Source organism: Sarcophilus harrisii, chromosome 2, assembly GCF_902635505.1.
Source record: "Sarcophilus harrisii chromosome 2, mSarHar1.11, whole genome shotgun sequence".
NCBI classification, from domain to species: Eukaryota; Metazoa; Chordata; class Mammalia; order Dasyuromorphia; family Dasyuridae; genus Sarcophilus; species Sarcophilus harrisii.
The window spans coordinates 252,522,785-252,544,921 of NC_045427.1; the positions used below are offsets into that span (position 1 = coordinate 252,522,785).

The 22,137-nt window shown below is 36.3% G+C and overlaps 1 protein-coding gene across 1 annotated transcript in view; it reads left to right on the forward strand.

The window, feature by feature from the left end:
* The first annotated feature begins 6,128 nt into the window (after nt 1-6,128).
* The window catches only part of AVEN (apoptosis and caspase activation inhibitor), a 204,098-nt gene continuing 188,089 nt past the window's right edge, over nt 6,129-22,137 (forward strand). Inside the window, exon 1 of the mRNA XM_031952028.1 lies at nt 6,129-6,539. Within this exon, the coding sequence (XP_031807888.1) occupies nt 6,255-6,539 (285 nt within the window). The 5' untranslated portion in view covers nt 6,129-6,254. The remainder of the gene's footprint in view (nt 6,540-22,137) is intronic.

Consider the following 22,137-nt stretch of genomic DNA (forward strand, 5'->3'; position numbering starts at 1 on the left):
AATAGAACTGAGATTGACTATCCAAGCTAATCAGTGGCCCAGAAGGGAGCATAAGTCGTAAGTTATGATTTATTTCTGGAATTTATTTGTTCCCAGACTCTGTCTACTCATTTAGTAGTGAACTGGTAGTTTAAGGCTAGGAGATGGCCAGGTGTATTAGTGCATGCCTGGTTGAATGAGATGGCCTAATTTAATCTTCAATGTCAGTTGGTGCCTTGCCTACTTGGCTAACCAGAGAATCCTGAACTACTACAATGAGATGGAAAAATCATGGTTTCTCTTTGGAAAAGCAAATAAAAGAACTCACAGACTTGATTTCTTCTAGTTACCAAGGGCAAACAGAAATATAATTTCACAGGACATTTAATGATTTTAACTGACAGTATTCATGATGAGCATAAGCAAAAAGGCCACTGAGAAGACAACTGATAGCTTATATGTCAACATCTATTGCAGAGGATGAAATAAATTCTGTGAAGAACTAGATGGATTCTTTAAATCAAATGAATTTATAACTCGATACTGTATTGGTACTTGATACTGTAGATCAAAAAGGAAAAAAAAAACTAAGAAAGAAAACAAAATACTAGAAAACAACAAAAAGAGTGAAAATACTATGCTGTGATTCACACTTAGTCCCCACAGTCCTTTCTCTGGGTGCAGATGGTTCTCTTCACAAGAATGTCACAAATTTTGTGTCCATCACACAAAAATGTCCATCACTTTATAATGGAAAGTCAATATAGTAGCAAAGTGATCTCAATGATGAGAGAATGAGAATGTATTTTTCCAAAGAAAAATAATCTTAAGGAGACACACACACACACACACACACATTTTAATCATCATTTTCTCAAGTTCCAAAAGCAACCAGCAGAAAAAAAGAACATATGTTTGTATCATTACAAATTTCTTTTTAGTTGGGAAAAGGTAAGGCAGAGAGTGAAGCTACAAACAATCTTGGGAGCTTGAGGAAGAGTTTTTGAACTTTGTAAAATCCTAAGGGTATTTCATTCAACAATATTCTCCAGACATTTAATTCCTGCTCTATGTAGGCCACTATAGTAGCTACTAGTAGTAATAGAAAGAAGAGATGTCAGTCTTTGTGCTATAGTAGCTACTAGTAGTAATAGAAAGAAGAGATGTCAATCTTTGTGCTCAGAGAGCTTACAGTCTTACTTGTAGGGGATAAACTACAGAGTTAACTATAATACAACCATGATGCATAAATACAAAGGAGAAATATAAAATAAAAGTTTGTCTGAGAATTGTTAAGGTTGTTATACACAGAAAAGGTTTTATGAGCAAAGTAGCATTTGATACTACAAAAAAATGCTGTTGTGTTTTTGTACACTTTTGTATTTTCCTTCTTTGAACTCTTTGTGGATGATGGTATATCTGGCTGAACTGGGATGAAGTTTAGTAACTTTTTAAGGCATAGTCAATAAACATTAAGTACTCACTATGTGCCAGACCTGGAGTCAGGAAGACTCATTTTTCTGAATTTTTATAAAGCCTCAGACATTTACTAGCTATGTGACTTTGGGCAAACCCCTCTTTGTCTTAGCTCCTCATATGTAAAATGAACTGAAAAAGGAAATGGCCAACCTAGAAAATTCCAAGTGGAGTTATAAAGAAATGGACACAACTGAAAAACATGTGCCAAATGCTATGCTAAGTAATGAGAATATAAATTAAAAAAGATAGTGCCTGTCTTCATGTAGTTTACAATCTAATTGAAGATGTCATACAAAAAGAACCTGAAAAGAGCAGTGAAGAAATCCAGCATGGGGGAGTGATAGGAAAGTCCAAAGGAGTGCAGCCCAGTTGGAAATGAAGATATGGATGCCAAAGGCCTCTCTAATGAATGCTTTGTAAGATATTCTTTGCCCTGCTCTGCAGAAGGACAGAGGATACTGATGAGATCTTTTAAGTACAAAGCTGATCTGATCTGGAAGATTCCTAGGACGATAACGCAGATGTTCAAAGGAGTATACCCAAACTGCTTTTCAAAATGGTTGGAACAGTTAATAATCACAACAGTATATTCATAAATTTGTTCTCCCAAAATATCTCTAAAATTTTTTTTGGTCACATTTGTCAATTTGATGAGTATGAGATAGAACCTCAGATTTGTTTCATTTTGTATTTCTCTGATTATTAGTGATTTGGAGCATTTCCCTCCTAGATGTTTGCTGATGAGTTTGGTTTTCTTCCTTTGGGAATTTTTCTGTTCATATAGTTTATCTATTGAGGAATGGCTCTTATTCTCATATATTTATATCATCTCTATGTATATATCTTAGATATCAGAACTTTATTAGAGAAATTTGCAAGATTTTCCCCAATTAACTACTTCCCTTCTAACTGCATTGGTTTTGTGAAATACTTTTTCAATTTTATATAATCAAAATTGTCTATTTAATCTCTTATGGTCACTTCTGTTTCTTGTTTGGTAAAGAAATTTCTCCCACCCATAGTTGTAAAAGGCATCCCCCTTCCCTTCTCTTGTAATTTGTTTACCTTTTAAATCTAGGTCATATATCCATTTGGAGTTTATTGATATAGATAACTGTCAAATCATTTAATTTTCCATTTGTAAAATGAGGATAACAGTATTTACTTCCAAAGGTTGTGAGGATCAGATGAGAAAGTATATAGAAAAGTGCTTTGTAAACTGTAAGGAAATCTACAAATCAACTGTTAACATTTTTCCTTCTCTATACTTGATATTTTTTCTAATTTTCTCTTCCTTTATTCCAATCTCTAATGTGATGACATTTCTCCTGGCCAATGCTGACTCCTGTAGGTTAACCCTTGCTCCCATCTCTTTCAATTTTCTCCATAAAACACTTCCATAATCACAATCTTCCCACACCTCTCCACCACTGTCTCTCAGAGTTGTTTCTTTCCCCATCACTTTTACACATGCCCATTCTCAACAAAACTTTCACTAGATCTTACCAATCCCTCAAGCTATCACACAAATATCATCCCTTTTTAGTCAAAAGTCTTGAACAAGATCTCAAGCTTATCACTTGATTCTTGTTATTTTTCCTTTCCTCCTGGAGACTATCCTTTCCTAGTTCTCCTCCCATGCATGTAATTGCTCCTTCCCAGTCTCCTATGATCCCTATCACTCTCCAAATGCCGATCTATGCCAAGACCCATATACATTACTACATCAGTTTCTGAGCCTTAGTACTAATTATTCCCCATGTCTGGAAGTTACAGTTTCCTCACCACTGCCTCTGTTTGTTCAGTCATGTCTAACTCTTTGTGATAACATTTGGAGTTTTCTTGGCAAAGATACTGCAGAGGTTTGCTATTTCCAGCTCATTTTACAGATAAAGAAACTGAGGCAAATCAGGGCTAAGTCACTTGCCCAGGGTCAGTGTCTGAGGTTGGATTTGAACTCAAGTGTTCTATGATCTAGTTGCCCCTAGAATCCTTTTAAGACTTTTAGTTCATGTGTTGCCTTGTCCATTGAACCTTTCTTGATCCCTATTCTACCTACAGGGGGTTGTGTTCTCCCTCCAAATAACTTTGTAGTTACTTTGTATATACCTATATATGTATTCGTTGTTTTTCCCTACAAGAATATGTGTTCCTTGAGAACTGGCAGCAGTTTACTTTTCTCTTTGTATCCTTAAAATCTAACAGAGGCTTATAATTCATGACACAAAAATGTTTATTGAATAATGTAAAATGCTTAATAAATGTTTTAAGAGTACCTGATTGGCTACTTTAGTTCCCCAGAGGAACTTCTCTTCACAACACCTTAATACTAATGAAACTATTTCTTTTACAAAGCTCTGCAATCAGTAAAGGAAAGGTTACTTTGTTAGGTAAAACCAACAACAGCTGACACTTTGGCTAGAGCAAAAGGTTGCAGCTGTTCAGGTTGCTGATTGATACCTCAGGATTGTCTAAACCTCCTTTCTTGTTTGGATATTACTTTTGTGTTTATAAACTGCCATAATGATACCCTCTTTGTCTTTTGTGAGTCTGCTTTTGTGATTAGAAATATCATTGTCTGAACAGTAGATCAAATAACTATTTATTTTCCCCACCAAGTCAAACCACAATAACTTTTCCCATGTGTCATGAAGCAGAATGAGATAAATATCAAGCTTGATAGAAAAAGGAAACTGAATGTGATAAATCCTATTGATTGTGATGATGGAATGCTACAAAAATATGTAGAAAAGAAAGCAATCTGGAATTGATCAATAGGAAAAGCAGTCAATAAAGAAACAAAATCATGAAAACATTAATTAGAATCCCTAAAAATCAATCTAAAATGTCAGGAGTTTGTGGGAATAATAGTTTAAGTGAATGGAGGTAAGAATCTTGAAGATCCTAAAAAAAGATACTGCAGTTTTGTAGAATGTTGCTATTGTTCAGTCACATTAGACTCTTTATGACTTCATTTGGGGTTTTCTTGGCAAAGATACTGGAAGGGTTTGCCATTTTATCTCTTGCTCATTTTGCAAGTGAAGAAACTGAAGCAGAGTTAAATTACTCATTTAGGATTACATAGCTAGTAAATGTCTAGGCCAGATCTGAACTTGGAAAGGTAAATCTTCTTGACCCCAGGCATCGGAATATTGATTCTATCCAATGCATCACCTTGCTGTATCAAAATTTGTAGAAAGCAGGAGCAGAGGAAAAAAGCCTTATTTTGGAGGTTGAAATATGATAAGAGAAAAATGGGAAAGATTATTGCCCAACTTCAAAAAATGTTTTGGGCTACTATGTCATAAAACCTTTTTTAAGTCCTGTAAGTGGAACTCCTTAGTCTTTAAGGAGACTTAATTCCAGGGCTAAAGTTCTGGGGGAAATTACCTCTAGAGAATGTCTTTTTCTTATTTCTGGTGGTCCCTTTAAAATAGTTTGGGAAAAGTCCTGTAGATTTGGAACCTGAGAGTCCAACTTAGGAAAAAAAAAAACCAATTTATTCCTAAGTGTCAGTGATAGGTCTAATACAAGGACAGAAAAGAAGGAAAAGGGGAGGCAGCTTTATACAGTGGCAATAGTAAAGAGCAGGGGACCGTATTGATTTTCTTTTTGCATTTCCAACAGTTATCACAGTGTTCTGCACATAATTAAATACTTAACACACACTTTTTATTGCATTCAATTCACTGCCTGAAGTTAAGAGGCAGAGGCACAGAGTTAAAGTTCCACTCGGTTGTGTGGAATTCAAATAATTTTAACCTTGTTGCATCTTAAAGTTTCTTTATCTATAAAATGGGTAGGTTGGCACTAAATTGGGCAGCGAGGTGGCACACCTAGAGTTTGGAAGATGTGAGTTCAAAGTTAGCATCAGACACTTACTATCTGCGTGATCCTGGTTACACAAGCAAGTCACTTAACTTGGTTTGTCTCAACCGGCACCAAGCCAGGACAAAGCAATTCATGCTTTGGAGATACTGTGTATCGGTTCTAGAGAAGGTGAAAAGGTAGTGCCTCAGACTGGGAGGCAATGAACAGAAAGAAATGGAAGAATGGAGCAAAAATTGCACTGTTTGAACTGAGAATAGTTAAAACCATTCTGAAAAGTGAAAGGGGGAAGGAAAAAGAGGAAAACAGCAGGTGTACAGCATCTCCAAAACAACTACATCATGAATTGCTCTTTTCCAAGCTCCCGCGCAATTCCGGACCTTTTCACCCTCGCTTCCCCAACTATTAGTGCTTCTGTGCCCAACTCTCCCCCCTCTTCATCTCCTCCCCAGCCTCTACTGTCTCACGGTGGCATGACAGGCTCAGGCTCGTTTCTTGGTATCCTTCCAACCACCGACACCTATTTCTGCCTCTTCTAATCAGAGGGACGAGGGAGGGATGCCCAGAGGCAGGCGTGCGGGCCCACCTCGCCCCGCCGCAGAGTACTAGCCGTCCCTCCCAGTGCCAACACTCCCTTCCCCTAAGGAAGGGGAAGCACCGCTCCGGTGCTGCCTTCTCCTCCCCTTCTGTCCCTGTCACCACCGCTCTTATTTCCAAACCCGGTGTTCTCCCCGTTCCCGAACGCCCTGCTTCTAGGTGAGGGACCCCACGGCCCCCGTGCAGCGAGAGGGCGGACCCCGGCCCGTGCTCAGCTCCCAGCTCCGCACGCGGTCGGTCGGTTTCCGGCAGGGGCCGCGCTCTCACAGGGCGGCGGCGCCGGGAGCGGGGAGGGCCGGGCCGCCGGCTCCTCTCTTTCCCCACCTCCCTCTGTCCCCAGGCCTGGGCTGCGGCGGCGGCAGCGGAGGAAGATGCAGGCGGAACGCGGGGCCCGGGGAGGCCGGGGGCGGCGGCGGCCGGAGCGGGACCGGGATCGGCCGGGTCAGGGGCCTGAGCTGGGGCCCGGCGCGGCTGCAAGAGGCGGCGGCGACGGCGGCGGCGGAGGCCGAGAAGGATGGGATCGAAACCGAGGTCGAGGCCGAGGCGGCCGCGGGGGCCGCGGAGGCCGGGGAGGCGGTGGCAGCGGGGCCGCACACGGGGCCCAGCGGGGCGGCCGCCGGGAGCAGCGAGGCCGGGGCGCGGGGCCCAGTGAGCTGGTGAGGGAGGAGCGTGAATGCGCGCGCAGTGTGTGTGTGTGTGTGTGTGTGTGTGTGTGTGTGTGTGTGGTGTGTGTGGTGTGTGTGTGTGTGTGTGTTGTGTGTGTTGTGTGTGTGTGTGTGGCCTACGTGGACACCTCTCCTCACCCTCGGTGGGTATGCCCGTGAGCATGACCGATCTGATAGTTGGGGAGTTTGCACGTGGAATCTGTACCCAGGGGTGTGTGTGTGTGTGTGTGTGTGTGAGACGTACGGTAGAAGTGAGGCGGTGGAGAATGCGAACACGTGTCGGCCGGAGAACTGGGTAGGACTGGATTCCCGGGGTGAAGGCAGAGCGCAGCTCCAGAGTGGGGCAGCCAGCAGCCACCTGCCTCCTCTTCTCGGGGACGGAACGGCGGTGGGAGAGGGAGGGGTTGGGGCATCTTGGGAGCTGGATAGGTGTGCACCGTGGGCATCCTTCCTAAGGAATGATGTCAGAGAGGGCGAATGATGACTTGTTTAAATTTAGCTAGTTTGGTTCTTTGGAGACAGACAACACTATGTCCCTAACCTTAAGGGATAAGGGTGGAACCTCTGCCAAGTGAGGAAACTATAGTTCATTCAGCCACCTGCTCTGGAATCTATTCTCTTATTAGAGAACTGTCCAGGAGCACTGATAGATTATGAATGGGCTCATGTTGCCAGGATATAACAAAAGTGGCCCTCGAGCTCAGGTGTAACTGACTGTGGCAAACTTTCTACCTGCTGTGACAGGTTGCCTTTATATCATTTGTAGCCATTCCATTCTGAAATAATGGCTCTCTTCCATATCCTCATTGGGGATAAATCACCATTTTAAAAAGTAGCGGTTGCCTTTCTTTCCCTTTTTTTTTTTTTTTCTTATTTCTCAGACCACTAGGGAAACATGGTGGCACAAATTGCTGATACATAAGAATGGAAAGGTGCCTAGAGAGATACATCTTACTTAGCTACATAGTTTTGTGGTCTAAAATGTAATGCTTAGATTCAATTCGACAAAATTTATTATCTTTTTATACTGTGCAAGTCAGTGCTCTGTTAACAGCCCCCCCCCCCCAAGAAAAAAAAACAACACAACAGCAATAACAAAACCCCCAAAGCAAATGAACAAAAAAACCTTGCCTCCAAAAAGTTTACATTCTATTGGGGATACATATATAGACATTAGTAAATACAAATTATGTAAAGATAATATGAAATAATTTCAAGAGGAAGGACATTAAAGAGTGGGAGGATGGAATAGGAAAAAGTCTGTTGTAAGAAAATGGCATTTGGAGCAGCTAGGTAGTGCAGTGGATAAGAGCACCAGCCCTAAAGTCAGAAGGACCTGAGTTCAAATCTGACCTCAGACACTTAACACTTCCTAGGTGTTTGACTCTGGGCAAGTCACTAAATCCCAATTACCTCAGCAAAAAACCCAACCCCTCCCCCCCAAAAAAAGAAAAGAAAATGGCATTTGATCTGTGCTGTGGAAAAGCTAGAGAGTATAAGCTGTAGAAATGAGTTAGAGAGTGCCTTCCAGATATAGGGAATCTATATACTTATATACTTATACTCTCTTATAGAGAGTATAAGCTGTAGAATGAGTTAGAGAGTGCCTTCCAGATATAGGGAATCCTTTATAAAAAGGCAAGGAAGTGAGAGATGAAGTGCCACAGATAGTGAACAGTAAATAGGCCAGTTTCACTGGACCTTCCCATGTATGAGGGGTAGTAAAATTAAATAAAACATGAAATTAGTTGGGAGATAGATTATGATGGTCTTTAAATGGTAAGCAGAGGATTTTTTTTTTTTTTACTAGAGACAACTGATTTATTACTGATGATTTTTGAGTAGGGAAATAACATGGTTAGATTTGAATTTTAGGAATATCAATTTGACAATTGTGTAGAGCAGAGCATCTTAAACTTTTTCCAATCATGACCCATTTTCCCCTGAGAAATTTTTATATGACCCCAGATATATAGATCTATAAAACAGGAATCAAAATGTTTATAATAATAAATCATGATTTTGTGGCTCCATATTCAATTATGAAACCCCATATGGAGTGGCTACCTATAGTTTAAGAACCTGGGATATAGAAGATGAATTGGAGAGAAAAGAGATTGGAAGCAGGGGCATTAGCAAAGAGTGTCTTTCCTATTTCTGATCTACAATTAAGACTGTTAATAATTAAAGGGGGCTGAGATATTGTGGAGAATTCAGATATTAACTTTGTTAGTAACTATTGCGACCATGGGAAAATCATGCTTCTCTACCTTTTATGTTCTAAATGAAGGGGTTGGATAACTAGATGGCCTCTATAGTCTTTTGGAGTTGAAAATCTGTAAGTCTATGATTATTGTACCCTGGGTCTTTCTGCCACTTTATTTGTAATACTTCAGTCTGATGGACTCTTGGCATATGGGAAATGCATGAAAATCTAGAAATCTTTACTGATCTGGTTTCTAATCCATAATTAGACACTTAGAACACAAAAATCTGGAGTTATAACTGAATTGCTCATGAGTTTTTTCTTGTTGATTAATTTCATTTTAGAGATAAAAAGAAACACGAAAGTTAAAATATGTAATGTGAATAAAAATGTTTTAAGTATGTTTATTAAAATTTCATAATAAGGAGAGGCAGTATGGGAAAGTGAGTAAAGATCTGTTTTCAGAGTCAGAAAGATGATTTCAAGTTCTGTATTTGAATGAATGAGCAAGTTACTTCCTCTAATACTCTAGGCAACTCTCAAGACCATAGGTTATAGAATAGAGTTGCTGATCTGCATTGGTAGGAGTGTGTCACAATGAAATAATAGGTCTAGTTTAAAGAAAAAATCACTCTCAACTCAGTGTTCTGCAAATTCCAACTTTGAAAATGTTTTTTTCCCTAATTTATAGCTGGCACTTGGTTTTTTTACATAGGAGGGTCCAGATAGTGATTCCTTTTCTTCCCCTACTCCAAGTGATAGTTATTCATTGTAGATTTAATCAGAATTAAAAGCAAGAGGTTTTCTGGTTATTAAGAGTATAATTTCTTTCTTTTTGCCAAGTAAAAATTTCTTCATTATTGCAACCAAGTAGAAATGGACATGCTATTAAAGGATAGTCACAGAAAACTGCAACTTTTCACTGTATGCTCTTCTTAAGATTTAGGAAGTTTGGTGACATAGTTACAAGATAAGAGAATATTAGTTTAAATATGGTAGAAGAGAATTGTTTTTAGCTTAGCGGTCATGATTAGTAATGTTGGTGCCTGTGTGGTAAAGTTAAGATGATATTGTTAGACACTTTGAACAATGTTTCTGAAATCAAGTTTCTGGGGAAGATATATAGTAAATGACTTTGTGAGTCCAATGGATACAAAACTAAGTAAACAGTGAGTGGATTCATGGGGGGAATGATGGAAGAGAACAAGGATTTATTAAGTACTTGTTATATGCTAAGCACTGGTCTGAGTGCTTTATAGATATCTCATTTGATCCATACCACAACCCTGGGAGGTAGGTACTACTGTTATTCTTTTTTCACAGTCAAGGCAATTTAAGCAGTCAGCAATAAGTGAATTGCTCAGCGACACATGACTAGTATATCCCTGAGGCTAGGTTTGAAGTGAAATCTTTCTGATTCCAGGCTTCCTGCTCTATTCATTGTACCACCTAGCTGCTTTAAGAACCTCATTTTCTTTATAGATGAGAAAACCCTAACTCCCTAAGAATATGTGACTTGCTCATGGTACTACTTCTAGTTTTTGCCAGAGTTGAGAATGGAACTCAGATCTCTTGACTCTTAAATCTTGTGATTAAAAAATTTTTAAAAAAAATTTTATTATATTTTTTTTTTTTGCACTACAGCATAGATGACTTTGCCTGTGACACACACATATGCACATGTCATACATAATCGTATAGTCACTGTTATAGCGTCACATTATAGAGGTAGACAGATGGTCTAGGTTCCAGTTCTGCCTCTGTCATGCATTGTCTTCCATTTTAGATAAATCATTAACCTCTTTGACTCCCTAATACCTCCTCTGCAACTTTTAGTTTTAGAGAGCTATCTTCTCTATTGGTAGAGAGGATCTCCCTAAATGGATGAAATGACAGTCATGGTAAAAACAAAAACAAAATATAATTTAAGGTATTTTTTGTTTTAAATTATTTCTTCTACAAAGAAGACTGAGAAATGCCTTTAATTTCAGGCTATTCTAAAATAGCAGGAGATTTCCTAGTAGATTCTGGGATTAGTCTTAATGCTGTTTCCAATTGAAAAAGTTCAGGTTTTTCTACAGAATATTAGGAAAATTCCCAGTTGTTTTCTAGGGACTCTTTGACACTGACCACATCCAAATGTTAATAAAAAAATTCTCTCAACATTGTTAGTTGAATATGTTGTATTTTTTTTTTAAATAAAAGTGTTTTCCAGTTACAACTATACCTTTAAAAATTAGAGTTAAAAAAAATGAAATTTGGATAACAGTTTCTGTTTTTTAAAAAAAGTTCTTTTTTTTTTTTTAAATACTAACTTTGGTGACCCATTTTAGTACAAGGATATAGACAGAAGTTCTGGAATTATTCTTTGTTTATAGTTCCATTTTTTGTTAGCAAAATCTGCTGTGTTTTGATTTTTCAAAATGGAAATTAAATGCTTCAGTGGTTTTGGTCTTTTTTTCCTTTTAAAGGAAATATTTGCTACATACTCAGTTTGAACCATTTCTTTATAGCATATCTGGGAACAAAATACTTTGATATAGAACAAAATTTTATTTTTAAGTCAATTTTGTGAGGGTATGTTGAAAACGATCACATATATCAAAGGATGCTGACCTTTCATAGATTTAGCTGAATTTTTTTTTTCTTAATAGGATGGAATTGGCTTGTCTTGCACATCTCAGGCCTCAGATTACCTATGTATGTTTGTTTGCTTGTTCACAAACTCTAATGAGAATTGTTTGTCCATCATTTAGATCTTGCTAAATAGTTGACACTGTAGTTATCTTGCTCAGGCCAAACAGTCTTGCTTGAGTGATTACATTAGCTAAGGCATGAGATTTATAAATCTGGTCCCTTCAGAATATTTCCAGTCTCAGTTTGATTTCATTTCTTATGAATTATCTGCAGCAAAATTTTAATTTCACTTTGACTTCTTTTTCTTATGTGGGTTCTCTCTGAAACACTTCACTTTTATATCATTTAGACTCTGTAAACTATTCATAGTACTCACATACATACATATACACAAGTTTGCTGATGCAAATTGACAGCTTCTCTGAGATTTATAGTAGTCTTAGAGAGTTGCTTAGGGTACTGAAAGGTTATGTTAGATGATTTATTCAGGATAACACGATCAGTGTTTGTCAGGAGCTGGACCTGATCTCAGGTCTTTCTGACTCCAAAGCTACTTCTCCATTGTATAATGATACTTATTATATTCTGAAATCACAATGACATCTGCATTAACTGCAGGGTTTTTTGTTTTTGCCTATACTGTTCCTCCCATCTGTGTAGGAACTTGAAAATTGATTTTAGTTTGATGGTAAACTGACTGGGGAACATGAATGAGTTATAGAATTGTCTTATATACTTATATAACTTATATAAGTTATATACTTATATAACTGTATATACTATATAAGTATATACAGTTAAACATATAGTCATCTGACATATTTGTTCTGTGTCTCATTTAAGTTGTACGTACACAACAAATAATAGACTTGGAAGTTTTCCAGAGTACCTACCAAAAATTGTCATGTCACTCTAAAATTTTACCTAAAATGTTTAAAAATTTTTTATTCTGAAATTAAATGCCAAAAAAAAGGCAATTTAAAAGGCATACCACTAAAGAGCATTCTGTATGAAACTATGTATCTATTTCATATTTGCTTTTTTAAAAAAAGTATGTAATTCCAAATTTAATTTTCAAATATGTCCTACTTGGAATTTATTTTGTTCTCCATTAAAAAAAAATTTTTATCAGTATTTTTCACCAGATTTCATTAGCATCATTATTGCTTATTCTTTCCCTTTCCCAATTAAAATTTAGAGAAAAAATAGGAAAAAGCAAAGCAAAAACCTTATAACAAATAAGTGCAGTCAAACAAAATTAATCTAGATCATGGCCATGTCTACAAATATATGTCTCTGGATCTTTTGTTCATAACTTCTCCATCAGGAAGCATAGGCCTTTTGAAGACATTGCTTTTGTCACTGTAATGATGAGAGTTCTTAAATATTTGAAAGTTATTTTTCTTTACAATGTTAATAGTTTTACATAGGCTCAGTTGTCTTTTATTCCATTTTTGTATTAATTTGTGCTGCTCAGAATTCTCTAAAATTGTCTCTTCTATTATATCTATATTTTTGTCTTAGTAGCACAATAATATCCCATTACAACTATTTGTTAAGTCATTTTCAAGTTGACCAAATGAAAAAGTAAAGGTACCTCTTTAGATTCTAGTTCTTTTCTTTCCCTGCCCTTTTTATTCCCCATTCAAGATTAGGAAGTCTATTTTGCATGAGCCTATTCTTCAACATTGTCTTCCTCTTTAATTCTACCTACACCCCATCTTTGTTTATTTTCTTGTTTACTTGTATTTCTATGCATCCTTTGTCAGTTTCAGATAAGAATGAGGTTCATCTGATGCCAACTCTACCCACACTTTCCTCCAATTTCATAGACTCTTTTTACCTACCCCAATTCTGAAAAATAACAGGTTCTGCCTCCTTCCTTTCTATAGTGGTATGTTGTTCCTTTTACCTTCCCTTTTCTTTTCCCACTTAATGCTCAGAATAGAACCAATGCACTATTGTCAGCTATTTCAACCCTGTTTGACGCACTGTGACCTCATTTTAAGTTTTCTTGGCCGAGATATGAGTGGTTTGCATTTTCCTTCAGCTCATTTTACAGATGAGGAAACTGAGGAAAACAGGGTCAAATGATTTGTCCAGGGTCTCATAGTAGTGTTTGAAACTTAGTTGAATTCAGGTTTTTCTGACTTTAGGCCTAATGTTCTATTTATTGCACCATTTACATGTCCCAATTGAACTTTAGCACTTCTGTTTTTTCTTATTTAATGTCCTCAATAACCTTTGGAGTTTTAAAGTTTCAAAGAGACATTTTTTCCTTTCCCTTTATCAGTGTTAGCTCTGCATCATACTATAGTTCCTTCCCATTGCTCAAATAGTTACCTTTTGCAGATTTTTCTTTACTTTTATTTGTATTTCAGAGTTCCTATTCTGATATGATTTTTAAAATCAGAAATGCTTGAAAGTTTCATCTTTTATGATTATACTTAGCTTTGCATGATAATTTTCATGATTCTTTTTGGTTGTAGGCCTGTATCTTTTAACTTTTGAATATTGTATTCCAAGATGTCTTAGTAGTAGATGAAGCTGCCAGATCTGATTCTAGTTGCTTGGTATTCCAACTGCTATTTTTCTCCTGGGTGCTTGAAGTATTTTCTTTTGATGTGGAAGTTCTACATTTTGACTATGTCATATCTGAGACTTAACTTTTGGGGTCCTTTAAGGAAGTGATTAGTAGATTCCTTCTGCCTTTAAGAGATTTGCCTGGTTCTTATAGATTTAGGCAGTTTTCATTTATAATTTCTTGAAATATAGTACCTAATCTTTTACTGTCATATTTTTAGGGAGCCTAACAATCCTTAAAATTATTTTTCCTTGACTTATTTTCCATGTCATTTGTTTTTGATGTCTTATATTTTCTTCTGTTTTTAAAGTCTGTTGATTTCCCCTCCCCCCTTCCCAATCATTAGTGATTTTTCTAGTTTGTTCCTATAGGGAAATCACTTATCCTTTTTCTTTATTTGTCAAGCTTTAATTCCTTATTTGCAAAGTGGGGAATAATAATGTTATTTATTGGTTTCTCTGTTAGTAGGAATCTTTTGAATCTATGATTTAATTTGTTATGGAGTTACATGCTACTCCTTTTGGAAGTCTCTAGATCCCCTAGATTTCTAGATCCACACAAATTGTGTGTGTGTGTGTGTGTTTATATCGGTAGTTATTTTCTTTGATTTATTTATCTTCCAAACTCTAAACTAAAACTGTGCCAGGGCCAGTTTATATCCCTTGCTGCCTTTTGCTCTGTGTGTGTGTGTGTGTGTGTGTGTGTTAGTTTGACTTGCACGTCATATTTTGGGTCCCCTGGGTTTCTTTGTTGGCCTCTACCCTCTGGGGTTAGGTTCTTGGACCCTTTGAGGTACAGAATGCTAGATCTCAAGGACGCTCTATGTTAATCTTTGGACAGAGCACTTGGGACTTTAGAACCTTCAGTCTTGTGATGTCTCCATCTAAGGGCTGCTATACCATAGTGGTCACTGCAATCCTTCAGGGCCTTCTACAGTGAGATTTTCTGCTTTTTCCCTGGGGGTCTTTTTTTTTTTTGCTGAGGCAATTGGGGTTAAGTGACTTGCCCAGGGTCGCACAGCTAGGAATTGTTAAGTGTCTGAGGTTAGATTTGAACTCAGGTCCCCCTGACTTTATGTTGGGTCGCTTTTTTACAGGATCTTTTTAACACATGCTGCTTTCAGAGCCTTGCAGATCTTGAGTCTCTGATATTCATTCCTGATTTCTCTGGAAGCTGCCAGCTCATTGGCCTATACTGGCACTGGCTTTGTTGATGGCCTCCTTTTCTTTTGCCTGTGGGCTCTTATTGGATTTGTATAATCCTGAGAGGAAAGAAGGCATTTGCTGTAGTTTCTCATCAGATTCTTGGTCATTATTCAGTGTGAATTTCAGATTTTTGCTGGAATACATGTGGGAATTGGACAGACTCCAGTTTATTTAGCCATCCTAGAGAAAAGTCCCATAGTGTTTGAAGGGCCCCATATCCCTCTGCTATATTCACAATATTTTGTCTTTTTACTTTTCAAATGGTAGCTAATATGAAATATTCATTTGGAGTAATCTGGTTTGTTTTTAATAACAGAAAAAGTATGTATGTGATCATAGTGTATGTAGTACTGGACAACAGTTTCAGAACATTAATGTCTAGATAATTATTGTATTAATTATAGTTAGTAAGTTTATAGCAGCCTTTTCTATCAGCCAGACATTTAAGCCACAATATCAAATTTTCATTGATCCTGATAATAATCACCAAGATATATATTCAGGTCTGTGTTTGACACTAATTATTGTATTCCTGTGGGCAAGTCACTTATCCTTTTCTTTATTTACAAAGTAGGGAGAATGATGATAGCTGTACTATTTTCCCCACAGGATTGTTGTAAGAAAAATACTTTGTAGATTGTAAAGTTCCATATGTGTGGTGTTTAGTTTTATTTTGTTTGGGCCTATGATTTTATTGGTTTGGTAGTTTCTCGGCTAGTAGAAATCTTCAATTTAATCATAATTTATGATTTTAGAGAGTTGCTTTGTGTACTAATTGGTTAAACAACTTGGCAGTGGTCTCATAGCTAGTATGTTTCAAAGTTATGACTCTAATCAAGGTCTTTCTGATTCCAAGGCTTTCTCTTCATCGACTATGCAACATTGTCAATTGGTTATTGAGTACCCATCAGGTTCAAAATATATTCTTAGGTACTTTTGGGGATACAAAATAAATAAATCTCACAGATTAAAGTAGGATGGAATTGCTATTTCAGTAGCCTACATCTCAAAGGCTTTAATAAAGTTGTAATTTTCTGAGAGCAAAGCTTGATAACCAGTCTAATTTAGCTTTATTTTCTTATTTATACTCTTACTTTTTTTTGAATAGTCTTCAGAAGTCTACCCAACTCTTATTAAGTTGAATTTTTCCTAGATAGATTCATTTTATTTTCTACTTCTTTATAGATTGATTTGAAATGTCTATCTTGACTTCTTTTAATATTTGACACTGTTGATTCCCTCTTTCTTGAAATGGGCTTCTTTGTTTTGCCAAAACACTTCAAAAGAATCTTCCTCTTTTTTCTTTCCTGCTCTATTTTCTTTTACATTTCAAAAATACAAACATTCCATAAAGCTTTGTCTTTCCTTTCCCCCCTTCTCTACTTTCTTCTTTGGTGATTTCATTCACTTTTCATGGCTCCACTCATCACCTCTAACAAGCAATACATTTTGGTGGAAAGAGCTTTGACCTAGGACTCAGAAAAACTGGATTCTTTTTTTTTCTTTTTCTTTCTTTCTTTTCTTTTTTTCTTTTTCTTTTTTTTTTTTGCCATATTTGGTCCTCCTAGTGGTTTTTTTTTTTTTTTAAATAGATTTTTATTTACGAGTTATATGCATGGGTAATTTTACGCCATTGACAATCGCCAAACCTTTTGTTCCAGTTTTTCCCCTCCTTCCTCCCATCCCCTTCCCTAGATGGCAGGATGACCAATACATGTTAAATATATTAAAGTATAAATTAAATACAAAATAAGTATACATGTCCAAACTATTATTTTGCTGTACGAAAAGAATCAGATTCTGAAATATTGTACAATTAGCCTATGAAGGAAATAAAAAATGCAGGTGGGCAAAAATATAGGGATTGGGAATTCAATGTAATGGTTCTTAGTCATCTCCCAGAGTTCTTTCGCTGGGTGTAGTTGGTTCAGTTCATTACTGCTCCAGTGGAACTGATTTGGTTGATCTCATTGCTGAAGATGGCCAGGTCCATCAGAATTGATCATCATATAGTATTGTTGTTGAAGTATATAATGATCTCCTGGTCCTGCTCATTTCACTCAGCATCAGTTTGTGTAAATCTGAAAAATTGGATTCTTAATTCTGATTCTGTCACTAACTAGCTCTATGATTTTGGTAATTTCTTTATTGGGACAATGAAAATATTGTACTAGATGATCTTTAAGGTCCTTTCTAACTCTCAGGTTCTATGTTCTATGGCTCTTAGATATATTTCTAGTCAGAACTTGTATTTCCCATGATTTAGATTTGTATAGTATTATGGAATGAAAGGAAATTCCTTTTTGCCTCCCGGACACCTTTACTGATACCTCGGACTTGTTCAAATGCAAACTTATTTTTTTCCTCCTGATTTTCTTCTTTCCCAAGTTCCCCCCCCCCTTTTTTTTTTCTTTTAAGGATATCATGTAATCCCTATCACTTTGGCAAAAAGTTTTGCAGTTCTCTTCCATTTCTCTCTTTCCACATATTTCACATAAAGTAAGTCAAGTCATGTTGATTTTATCTTGGTATTGTTCCTACTTTTTCCTAGTTTATATCAAACCTTCATTATATAACTGTGGTCCTAATTTGTTTCCCTAGTTTCATTTTATCCATTCCTTCCCTCCAATCCTTCATGTCCACAACTGTTGTGAGTAATCTTGATGAAACACTGCTCTAAATATTGTCATTTCCCAGTTTAGAAGCCTATAGTGGCTCTCTTATCACAAAGTTGTCTGAGGAATTCTTTGCAGAAACAACTTGTAATAGTGAATAAGCATTGTTTTCTATCTTCTGAATTGCATTTTGTGAATATACCTGGTTCTTAGGAAGTTCCCCCCACCCCTCAATTAAAATTGTCAGATGCTACAATACTCTTAGAGGCAAGAGGTTGAGCCAAATGCCTTATGAGACTAGTTAGAAAATTAATATAGCAATGGCATCATAGATTCAGAGCTGGAAGTGCTAACTGTAAAAGGCTGAAACTTTGAATAGGTGCATTTGAATGAGACAACCAAGCACTTAAAAGTGAATTACCTATTGGACAATGACTCTATTAGCATATGTTTGGAATTGCTCTTCTCACAGTTAATGCTGGGTCTATGTTTGGGGTTAAGAGAATTTTAGGCAAGGATTAGAGGGTGGGGTGAAACAAGCCAGACCTTACTTTTCAGTGGGACTAAGAGGGAGATTGGTGGTGAGCTTTCAGCAGTTTGTCTTTCTCCTTCACTTCTCCCCCTAAAGACCAAAGACTTTTACTTTTCATGACTCTGGCTGTTCCTGAGGTCTCCTGGGAGCTAGCCTGGACCTTACAGCTAACCTTTTCCACCCATTGTACAGATGAAGAAACTGAAGCTCAGAGAAATCAAGTGACTTGTCCAGCATCATGTAGTGAGTAAATTTCTGAGGTGGGGTTTGACCACAGGATTTTGTGTGTTAGCACTCTATCCATAGTGTCATTGATCTGCTGTCATCTTCCATGTCCTACTCTGGCCTATAACTTCTTGTTCTTAAGATTAAAAATGTGAAATTAGAAGAATTCCCTTTCTCAGGGGCTTAATATATCCTCTTACCTAAAGAACATAAAATTGGAAGCAAAAGTTGGAGACTCAGTCAGGAATTGTTACTGTAAATCTTAATACTTTTCTGTTGTTCTACTTGGGTTCCTAATACTATAATATTATCTCCTGGTTGACTCACAAATTCTCATCTCCAATTATCTACAACTTACTCTCCAATATAAACTTCTAATCCATTCTAGTGGCATTAGTTATTACCTTTTACTCCCCTCCCATTTATTGTCCCTCCCTTTCTTTTTTCCCCCTCTGTGTCTTTTGTCCTTCTGTGTCTCCTATTCTTTGTTACTACTTGTATTCTTTTTAGTCTCTCCCCCTAATATCTTAATCTTCCTCATTACTTAAAGAATTACAATATAGAATTGACATCTTTTAATATATACTTCAATATTTGTTGTATTTGCAGAATATAATTTAAAAAACAAGTGAAATGAACTTTTTAGATTTTTCTTTTAAACATTTTATATGGCCCTTTATAAATTATTTTCCTTAGGGTCAATGGTTATATATAGGAGAAAAAGATTTCTCCTTTACTGCCTGATTCATTTGTGGTATATTGCATTTTTTTTTAAGCTTTTGTTTAATTTTCAACTAACAAAATATATTTTTTTCCTCCTTCCTTCTTTTCCCAGTTGAAGGAAAAAAACAAAAGTAAACCAAACCTTTGTAACAAATAAATGTAGTCAAGCAAAACAAAGTTCCAAACTGATCATGTCCAAAAATGTATGTCTCAGTTTTACATATTGAGCTTCTCACTTCTTTGTCAAGAGATGGTTGCCATGCTCTATCATTCATTAGTCACTAAGTTGATCAGAGTTCCTATGTCTTTCAAAAATGTTTGTCTTTATGTTCTTTCTTAAAGTTATACTCACACATTTATGTTCTTGCTTGATTATTCTCTTGTGCTCACATATTTTTTTCCTCTGGTTTCTCTGAAACTATACCTTTCACTATTTCTTATAGCACATTATTCAGTCATTCCTTAATTGTCACTCTCTTAATTTATCATTGCAAAATGAATTGCTATAAAATGTTTTTTGTAGTTACAGATCTTTTTCCCTCTTTACCCCCCAAGCCAGGGAGTGCTATTACTGAGCCACAAGGTATGCACAATTTAGTGGCATTTTAGGTATAGTTTCAAATTGTTTTTCAGAATGGCTAAACCAATTCATAGCTTCATTTTCCCTGCAACTCCTCCAGATCTGTCATTTCTCTTTTTTTCTTCTCTGTCCTCTGATGATGTGAGGTGGAAGTTCATAGTTGCTTTTATTTTTTTTCCTCTAATATTTGGAGCATTTAAAGATGTGATTATTGGTAGCTTGAGTTTCTTTCTTTGGAAACTGCCTTTTCATATCCTTTAACCTTTTATCAAGTGGGAAATGGTCTTTGTTCTTATAAATTTGAATAATTTCCTTATACATTTTAGAAATGAGACCTTTTTTTTTTTTTAAAGAGAATCTTACTATAAAGAATTTGTGCTACTATACAACGTTATATTACATTTTTTGCTCTACCATTTATGAAATAGTGATCTCTTTAATAGAAAATGGAAATGGACTGGCACATAATTTAAGAAGCAAATACTTAAATTTGGAGATAATGTTCCCTTAAGTACTCTTAAGGGAGGCAAGGAAAGTAGCAGGAACCATCAAAGTGGACAAATCTAAGTAAATTTTTGGTTTTCTTTCATCTTTTCTTTATTTTATCTGGAAATAACCAAATCTTTTGGTTTGTGGCATATCCAAGATGTTGAGCAGTTGTTTTCCCAAATGATTCCCAAATGATTATAGGGGAATTTTAAATCAATTTGAAGTTTCTGTCTTCCTTTCAAGATCTTCATGCTGTTTAACTGAATGTCATCAATAGATTGACATCATTCCCAGTTTTTTTTTTGTTAATAGATTATATATAGATTGTTTTATAGATTAAGCCTTTAATATAACACATTAACTTATTCAGGCTCTATTTTATGACCTACTTGAAATATCTTCATACTTTTTATTGTTGTCATATGTCAGTCATTAAATAGGAAAGCCCTTTTTGCAATTTGATTAATCATTACTCCTTCTTTCCTCCCAATTTTCTTACTAAGGTGTTTAGGTTGTTTTCTCAAGGAGTCTTAGGGTTATTATGGATGATAAAAACAACTTTAGTGGGTTGTTTTCCTCCTTCTCCCATCTTTCCTAAGCTTAGTATTGGTGGCCCATTGGTAACATTTTCCTGGGCAAGATTGTTATTTGGTTGTGATATTTCTGTATAGAAATGATTAAAATGTAGCAATTTTATCTCCATTTTGGTATTTGTTTAAAGCTTTCTTATTTTAACTTATATTTTGTCATATTAAACTATCATTGAAATAATTAAATGGAGTTTTTGATTCACCAAACAACTTAAAAATTGGGGCGTTTGTCCAGTGTTCTGATGGTATGTTAAAATGCTTACTTACATTTTTACTATTTTCTTTGGACTCTATCAAACAATCTTGCTCCTAAACTTATACCTTGTTTGGAAGTTGGTGACTGAATGAGCTGTGGTGGTATGTTACTAGAGGAGAGTAGAACTGGAAAGTCTTTATCTCTGACTTCCCATTCTTTAATCCTTGGACCTTCAGAGCTAAATAATTGTTGCTGTTATAGGATTTTTATTCTATTTTCATGATTATTTATATACACATTTACATTTTGAAATCTTGTAGAAACAGTACACATTTTAAATTTCTTTTTAAAAATATCCATAGGAAACAGCATTATGAGAGGTTTTTTTCCCCCCTCTAAGTATTCAGTGGCATTCTCACATATGCAGAAGTGTAAATTGCTTGAAAGGGAATGTAATTTGGCTTTGAGTTTCAGTAAGAAAAATTCAGATTAAAGAATTTGTGCAGGGTTTGCACAACAAGGAATAATGTAGTGAATATGAATTTTTGTTCTTCATTCATTTTCGTTTGTATTTGACTGACTCCATTTGGGTTTTCTTAGCAAAGATACTGGAGAATTTTGCCATGTTTAGATGAAGAAACTGAGGCAAACAAGATTAAGTGACTTGTCCAGGGTTACAAAGCTAGTAAGTCTCTGAGGCCATATTTGAACTCAGGAAAAGGATTCTTGACTCTAGACCTGGTACTTCATCTATCCACTGTGCCATTCAGGTGCCCCAAATATGAGTTAATATGATAAAATAAAATTGTGCAATAAAACCAAGTTTGGAGACATTCAGAGATACTTTATTGCTTTTAGTGCTTTTTGGGTTGGTACCTGAAAGAAAATCAGCAATTCAAAGCACAGTCTTAAAAATGAACAGTAGGTGGGGTAGTTTGACTAATCTCCTTCTTCATTCTACTCAGCATTTGACTTTCATTCATACTACAGGAATTGATTTGAATTGT